At 55.5% G+C, this 7,500-nt stretch overlaps 3 protein-coding genes across 3 annotated transcripts in view; 1 reads left to right on the top strand and 2 right to left on the bottom strand.

The window, feature by feature from the left end:
* PTSG_09594 (uncharacterized protein) overlaps positions 1–4,416 on the bottom strand; it is a gene marked incomplete at its 5' end in the record, with an annotated part of 11,781 nt that extends 7,365 nt beyond the window's left edge. Inside the window, 13 exons of the mRNA XM_004989966.1 lie at positions 255–564; positions 799–982; positions 1,136–1,213; positions 1,462–1,540; positions 1,793–1,919; positions 2,105–2,179; positions 2,326–2,392; positions 2,590–2,712; positions 2,957–3,059; positions 3,241–3,337; positions 3,522–3,609; positions 3,849–3,959; positions 4,234–4,416. Of these exons, the coding sequence (XP_004990023.1) occupies positions 255–564; positions 799–982; positions 1,136–1,213; positions 1,462–1,540; positions 1,793–1,919; positions 2,105–2,179; positions 2,326–2,392; positions 2,590–2,712; positions 2,957–3,059; positions 3,241–3,337; positions 3,522–3,609; positions 3,849–3,959; positions 4,234–4,416 (1,625 nt within the window). The remainder of the gene's footprint in view (positions 1–254; positions 565–798; positions 983–1,135; positions 1,214–1,461; positions 1,541–1,792; positions 1,920–2,104; positions 2,180–2,325; positions 2,393–2,589; positions 2,713–2,956; positions 3,060–3,240; positions 3,338–3,521; positions 3,610–3,848; positions 3,960–4,233) is intronic.
* A 309-nt stretch (positions 4,417–4,725) lies between these two features.
* Positions 4,726–6,582, top strand: PTSG_09593 (rps15A). Its single transcript, XM_004989965.1, has 5 exons — positions 4,726–4,771; positions 5,062–5,203; positions 5,759–5,838; positions 6,008–6,093; positions 6,339–6,582. The coding sequence occupies exons 2-5, from the start codon at positions 5,071–5,073 to the stop codon at positions 6,430–6,432; spliced, it is 393 nt and encodes a 130-aa protein (XP_004990022.1). The 5' UTR covers positions 4,726–4,771; positions 5,062–5,070; the 3' UTR covers positions 6,433–6,582.
* A 251-nt stretch (positions 6,583–6,833) lies between these two features.
* Positions 6,834–7,500, bottom strand: part of PTSG_09592 (uncharacterized protein) — a gene marked incomplete at both ends in the record, with an annotated part of 5,247 nt that continues 4,580 nt past the window's right edge. Inside the window, one exon of the mRNA XM_004989964.1 lies at positions 6,834–7,016. Within this exon, the coding sequence (XP_004990021.1) occupies positions 6,834–7,016 (183 nt within the window). The remainder of the gene's footprint in view (positions 7,017–7,500) is intronic.

Genomic DNA, 7,500 nt, shown 5'->3' with positions numbered 1-7,500 from the left:
AGTGCCGAGGCGACGTTGATTGTGTTCGCGTTCACTGACTCGTAAAACCAATGCAACGTAACACAGCACGACACTGCCACACCATACCGAACAACAACACCACCAAACATCCGCAACACCAACACTTAACACCAACCAGCGGCAGGAGCAGCAGTAGTAGGCGGACATGTTCAACGCCATACTCACTGCCATGACCCACCCACACACACACACGCGCGCGCACACACACACACACACACACACATATCACGCACCGCTGTTCAAGCTGCTCGGTCTGCTGGTCGAAGATGGGCATGAGGTCATCGTAGTCCTCGGCCACGGCCTTGCGCACGCTCAGTTGGTCCAGCAGCGCATCCGCGCTTGCCAGCCAGAGCACCACGTCGTCGGCGCCAGTACCACTGGGCCGGCTGGCGTCGGCAATCTCTGTTGCCGGGTGGAAGAGCTCGTCGAGATGGTTTGCACGCACAGCGCTGGCTGCTGTCCCGCGCAGGGCCGGCAGCGCCACGTACTCCAGTTCCGGCAGCGCAGAGAACACCGTCCTGCAGATGGCACATGCGTAGGTGTCTGTTGGTGGCGGTGGTAACGGGTGTGTGCATGTGAGTGAGTATTTGTGTGAGTATTTGTGTGTGTGTGTGTGTGTGTGTGTGTGTGTGTGTGTGTGTGTGTGTGTGTGTGTGTGTGTGTGTGTGTGTGTGTGTGTGTGTGAGTATTTGTGTGTTTGAGTGTGTGTGTCTGACTGTGTCTGACAGGAGCAAGACAGGCCACACAAGTACCAGACACACACATACACACACACACATTCATACACGCTTGCGTTCGCCCCTTGATACCCCCCTCCTGCCCCCGCCTTGCATACGTTTGCGACGAGTTGCAGGCCGATGGGCATGTTGCGTGAGGAGACACGGCAGGGCACCGCCATAGCGGGGAGGCCGGCCAGGCTCGGGCCAACCGTAAACACGTCCGTCGCAAACTGCTGCAGCACCTGAGAGGAGCGGAGTCATAACAGCAAAAACATGGAGCGGAGGCGGAGTCAATGATAGTGAGGGACAAATTAAACACAACACGCACACAAGCGTCCACACTACCACGTGCAAGCCACACAACACAACACAGCAACAGCTGCAGCGTGGCGCACGTCTGCATTTGGGCTGAGTGCATCGGTGATGAGCGGGGCGTCGGAAGACGTGACTGGCATCAGCACAACATCCACGCCCTGAAGCGAAACATGTAATGTATGTGTGTGTGTGCGTGTGTGTGTGTGTGTGTGTGTTTGTGTGTGTGTGTGTGTGTGTGCGCGCGCGCGTGTGTGTGAATGTGTGAGCTGATGATTCGATGGTCGTTGGCTGACATTGCAAACTGGGGATCGTGCTCACACGTGTGCACATGTGTACACGCACTCAAACACACGTGCAACCATAGTTTCGTTCACGCAATGACGAAAACATGGACACGCGCGCGCACATTTTGCAGTGCGGAAGCAAAGTCTGCTTGAATCAGGCGACGCACACGCTGTGCTTGGACATAAAAGCTCTCATATGACCTGAAATCGGTGGGAGGGGGAAGGAGCCGTGGTGACAAGGGCGGTAGTCAATGGGGGGATATGAGCGGGCGGAGCCACAATGGAGGACAAGGCAGGTGTACGTCATGCCACACACGTCGCACACCGCACGCAACTTGTGCAACTTGTACGCAAGACAGCCGCAAGACAGCACAATGCAACCACAAGACAGCCACCACGAGCATACGCATACGCACGAGCGCACAGGCACAACCATAAGGCCTTGAAACGCACGCGCGTGTGAGTGTGAAAGTGCCTGTGAGGATGCGGCGGGTGACCTCGGGCCCAAGACCGGACTGCCGCGAAGATTCAAACAGCCGGCGGTACGACGCGTGGGACGCTGCGCTCCCAGCACGCTCCCCTGTTTGCATCGAGAGGGTGGTGCATGATGGTGGGATGGAAGGTGTTGGCATCCATGGTGTGGTCCAACAACACACGCACGCGCACGCACACGCACACACATACACACGCACGCACACGCACACGCACACGCACGCACACGCACACACATGCCGCAGCTGCTGGGAGTGTTGTCATCGTACGCACCGTAGAACATGCCGGTGTATCGGGCAAGGTTGGAGCTCGCCTCTGCCGGCGCCAACACGCAATAGCACGGCAGCGCTGTACGCACACACACACACACACATGCACACATGCACATGCACGCACGCACAAACGGAGATCAGAACTGAAACAAAAGCGAGGCGCAGCTACAGCAACGGCACAGAGACTCATGTACAAATAAACGCCCATGTCAGCACACCAACCGTTTTTGAGGTTTGGAAGGGAGATGTAGCGGACAGTGGCGCCGCTTGCCTGCAGCGCGTCAGCAGCCTGCGCAGAACACAACAGCATGAATGCATGCAACACAACACAGTGCACAAATGGAGCACACAACGGCTTCGTTTATACACACAAACACACACAACACACACACACAAACACAAGACACACACACACATAAGCACACACACACACACATAAGCACACACAGCAACGCACGCACACACACACAATAGCGCACGCGATACCTCGGTCCACGCGGCAGCCACGTCGTCGCTCAGTTCCTCGATGAAGCACTCCCTTGGCAGACCGACCACCATCCCTTCCACGTCCCCATACTCGCTCCCCAGCGGTAGCCGGCTGCCAGGCGCCTGTGCAGTGAATACGCGTGTGTTTGCATATGTGTGTGTGTGTATGCGTGTGCATGTGTAAGTGTGTGCGCGTGCGTCTGTCGGTTTGTGCTTTCTGCACGTGCGTGCATGCGTGCGTGTAAATGTGTCTGTGTCTGTCTGTCGGTCTGCACCTTCTGCACTTTCTGCACCTTCTGCACTTCTGTATGTGTGTGTGTTCCCTTGACCACAGAGGCCAGGCAACCACTGGTGGCGAGCAGCTGACCTGGACTGATGCAGCGTCACGCGGATCGTGGCCCGCCATGGCGTCCACCATTGTTGCGGCATCGTCAACCGTGCTCGCCAGAACACCAACCGTATCCAGCGAACTGTTGCCGACAAAAGGCAGGTGTGTGGGCGCGTGTGAATGGCGGTTGTTCACCAAAGAGGGAGGCAAGGCAACAGGGCAAAACGATACAGGAGGGGAACACTGGGCAAGGTACAAGCGAAACACAGGTATGTGCGTGTATACACGCACTCAGAGACAAACACAAGCTGGGGCGCCCTCACCTGGCGTATGCTGTCATGCCCATGCGAGATAGCAAACCATAGCTTGGCTTGAAGCCAACTACTCCACAAAACGACGCTGGCAGCCGCACGCTCCCGCCTAATCGCAGCCATCACATGCGTTGCAAGTGTGTATGTAGATGTGTGTGCATGTGTATGTATGTAGATGTGTGCATGTATGTGTACATGTTTTTGAAATGAACCAAAATAGCCTGTGCTGGTGCTCACGGTGATGACAATTTGGTCAGTCCAGATGCTGCACGTGCTGAACCGTGACAACGAACCTGTGTCTGTGCCCAGGGCAGCGCGTGCCTGTCCCAGTGCCACTGCGACTGCACTTCCACCAGAACTGCCCCCGGGCACACACAACCCCTGAAGCAAGATGGGAACGTCAAGGTCAGGGCCTCACGCGCACTGCTGTTCTGCAAATGATACACACCTGAACTCCCACCGCCGAACGCACAGACGCACGCACAGACGCATGCACAGACGCACGCACAGACGCATGCACAGATGCGCACACACACACACAGACGCACACACACACACACAGACGCACACACACACACATAGACGCACGCACAGACGCACACACACACACACAAACTCACATCTGTTGCCCTCCATGGGTTGATGGTAAGGCCGTGAATGGGGCTGAAAGCACCATATGATCCCATGCCAAACTCATCCAAGGATGTCTTGCCCGTGATCTCTGCTCCTTCCTGTGAGAGTGTGTGTTTGTAAGTGTGTGTGTGTGTGTTTGTATGTGAAATTGCGTGTAAGTGTATGTGTGTTTGTAAGTGTGTGTGTGTGTGTGTGCGTGTGTGCGTGTGCGTGTGAGGGAGAACAGCAAGGCTGTGAGACGAGAGGATGGGATGCACACGACGGCAGTCAACACTGGTGCAGCCTGCAGACACACACACACACCCAATCACACACACACGCAAACTCCTCTCCCGATTGTCAACACACAAATTGCGACACGGAAGCACGCACGCTGCGGCATTTGCTGACGACAGTGGCATCGCTGGTTGGAACGAACGAGCGCAGCATGGATGATCCGCACGTCATGCGCTCATTGGCCACTGCAATGTTGTCTTTGACCATCACTGTGAACCCTGCCAGGCGTTGTTGCGCCGCTGCTGCACTCGCTGCTGCAGTGGCCACCTTGGAAGCCATGGCGAGGCTGTGTTGTGTGTGTGTGTGTGTTGTGATGTGTGTGTGTGTGTGTGTGTGTGTGTGTTGTGTGTGTGTGTGTGTGTGTGTGTGTGTGTGTGTGTGTGTGTGTGTGTGTGTGTGTGTGTGTGTGTGTGTGTGTGTGTGTGTGTGTGTGTGTGTTGAAGTGGTGGTGGTGAGCAGCTTCCGGGCGAACGATGATTCGCTGTGCTGTTTGCAGTATTTCTACAATTGCAGTGGGCGATTTTCAACGGAAGATATGCCGAGTGATGATTTTCGGTGATGAGCCCACGCAGAATTGCCTCTCGTGCCTTTTTCCTTGCTGCTCGCCCGACCCAGAACTCCAGCCACACACGAGGTGAGGCTGTGGTGCTGGATATGGGGTGCTGCCGCTGCTCCCCCTGTGGACGCGAACAGCAGCCCTGCATGTGTGTGTATGTGTGTGCATGTGTGTGTGTGTGTCATCATGGAAGCGCATGTGTTTGTGGGCACGCACGCACCTTAGTGTTGTCGTCGTGGTGTGTGTGCGTGAGATAGATGCACATGCAAGCAACGCAAGAAGGCATACGCCACTGCGCGTCACACACCACACACACACACCACTCACACACCACTCACACACCGTCATGCAACCCGCGCGTGTTGCAGACCGCGAAGATGGTGCGCATCAGTGTCCTGAACGATGCCCTCAAGAGCATCACCAACGCCGAGCGCGCTGGCAAGCGCCAGGTTCTCATCAGGCCATGCTCCAAGGTCATCATCAAGTTCCTCATGGTCATGATGAAGCACGGTGAGCTGACTCGCGTGCTGTGGTTCTATGGTTGCACCGGCCTGCCGTGTTTGTTCGTGGAATGCCTGCCATCATACGGCGGCCCGCAAACCTGCTTGCTGCGAGGGTGATCCCGCCACATGCTCGAAGACGAGAAAGCAAAGGAAGAGGATGATAGTGTGCCGGTGCTGCCACGACAGCAATGCGCGATTGTGGTTGTGGTCACGGGTCGTGGTTGGATGGATTGTTTCGAGGATTTCCTGCAGCGGCTTGAACGGAGATGGCAACAGCCAAACGTTGTTGGTGATGCCAGGATGGACGACCAGCAAAGACAAAACAGCAGCTGGAATGGGGTGGACGACTGTTCTTGTGCTGAGTGTGTTGTGGTGGCGCGCGGGCGCAGACACAACACAGCACGATGCTGCAGCCCGTCACAACCCGATGTTCCCGCTTTCGCCGTCCCGATTCCCCCCCCCCTCTTCTTTGTAGCTGACACCACACTGCACGCCATTGTCATCCTATCCGCTCACCCATCATGTCCTACTGAATTGCCTTTCCACACAACGCACTCACCAGGCTACATTGAGGAGTTTGAGGTCATTGACGACCACCGCGCGGGCAAGATTGTTGTGCAGCTGAACGGCCGCCTCAACAAGGTACCCTTGTAATGGTGATCCTTGTCGACCCATCGTGTGGTGTGTGTGTATGTGTGTGTGTTACTTGAGCGTCTTGTCTATTTCAATGTTCTCCATTGTGTTTACCACAAAGTGACAACCCTCCTCACGTGCCGAATTTGAATGATTGCTGCTGGATGTGTGTGTTTAGTGTGGCGTGATCAGCCCTCGGTTTGATGTTAAGGTGAAGAACATTGAGGAGTGGATGAGCAGCCTGCTTCCCTCTCGTCAGTTCGGGTAAGCGACTCACACTGTGAGGTGCCATGCATGTCTGGGTGGTTGTGTGGTTGTTGTTGTCGCTGTCAGTGGTGTGTGTGTATGTGTGCATTCGGCGTGTTTCGTTGAGTGTGTGCATGTCTACTGCCAGGTGCACAGCCATTTGCCAGTGTCTAGCGCCTTGTGATCCTCTCGCTGCAACGCACCCATTTGCCTCCCACTCACACATTCATATACCCTTTTCCCCTCCCTCCCTGTTTGTGCAGCCATCTGGTGCTCACCACGTCCAACGGTATCATGACACACGAGGAGGCGCGTAAGAAGCACACCGGTGGCAAGATCCTCGGCTTCTTCTACTGAGCTGCTTGTGGTGAACCTCCCCATTGTGTGTGTTTTGATCGATGCCTTTAATCTCCGTGCTGCTGATGCTGGCTTCTGTACTGGGTGTGCGGATGAGCGTGTTCCTCGCTACCCACCACCCGAGGTCCCAGTAAATGCCCCACAACACCGTCGTTGTCAATGAGCTAGCTGGCTGCGTGCCTTGAGTGGCCTCTGGTGGCTGTGTATGTTTACGAGTCGTGTACGCAGCTATTTGGGACAGGGGAGGGGGATACAGCGCAAAGCAGGCTTGGTTGGCACAAACGCACACACCCCACAGAGCGTGTGGAAGAGGGACACTGAGAGTGTAGTGCAGTGTCACGTGTGTAACAGGTGTGAAGGCAAGGTGTCACAAAGCAACGCCCGCAGTTGTTGCTTGCTTGCTACGATGTTGGTTTGCTGTCGCCGTTGTCTGGCTTTGTCTGTGGGGATGCCGAGGAGGCCGATGATGGCTTGCTGGGCCCCATCCAGTCAAGCGTTTCCACTTCAAGCTTGGTTGCCAGCTGCTTCTCCAACCACATGAGCAGCTTCAGCACGCGCGTCAACTTGACGTCTTGCCGTTGTTTCTGTAGTGTGTGTGTGTGTGTGTGTATGTGTGTGTGCGTGTGTGTGTGTGTGTGTGTGTGTGTGTGTGTGTGTGTGTGTGTGTGTGTGTGTGTGTGTGTGTGTGTGTGTGTGAGGACGTGCAGGGATTGAAAGGGAAAGTGCATGGTGGTGCGAGCAGGCCAAAGTATTGATGGAAGAGCAGGGTGCGCGCACCAATTGCTTGAGGATGCTTGTGTTGAGGTGTGTGGCAGTCTCTTGACGATGCTGTTGTTGCAGAAGGCGGGCCAGCGGCGAGCTGAAGCAGCGCGCAAGGGATGATTGTGAAGAAGGCGAATGTGCGCGAATAAACGGAGGGCGTGCATGACAATGTGGCTGAACAAGTAATTTCAATATCGCGTGGCGCACATGTATTCCTTTGAATCACGCACACACACACACACACACACACACACACACACACACACACACACACACACACACACACACACACACACACACACACAC

Source organism: Salpingoeca rosetta (assembly GCF_000188695.1).
Source record: "Salpingoeca rosetta unplaced genomic scaffold supercont1.26, whole genome shotgun sequence".
NCBI lineage: Eukaryota > Choanoflagellata > Craspedida > Salpingoecidae > Salpingoeca > Salpingoeca rosetta.
This window is presented reverse-complemented; position numbering and strand designations above follow the sequence as displayed.

What these genes read in the sequence shown, in the direction of transcription:
- PTSG_09593 (XM_004989965.1), top strand. Translation starts at nt 5,071, where the DNA reads ATGGTGCGCATCAGTGTCCTGAACGATGCCCTCAAGAGCATCACCAAC. An exon ending in CATGGTCATGATGAAGCACG is followed by an intron (nt 5,204 to 5,758) that starts GTGAGCTGACTC and finishes CGCACTCACCAG; the next exon opens with GCTACATTGAGGAGTTTGAG. An exon ending in TGAACGGCCGCCTCAACAAG is followed by an intron (nt 5,839 to 6,007) that starts GTACCCTTGTAA and finishes GTGTGTGTTTAG; the next exon opens with TGTGGCGTGATCAGCCCTCG.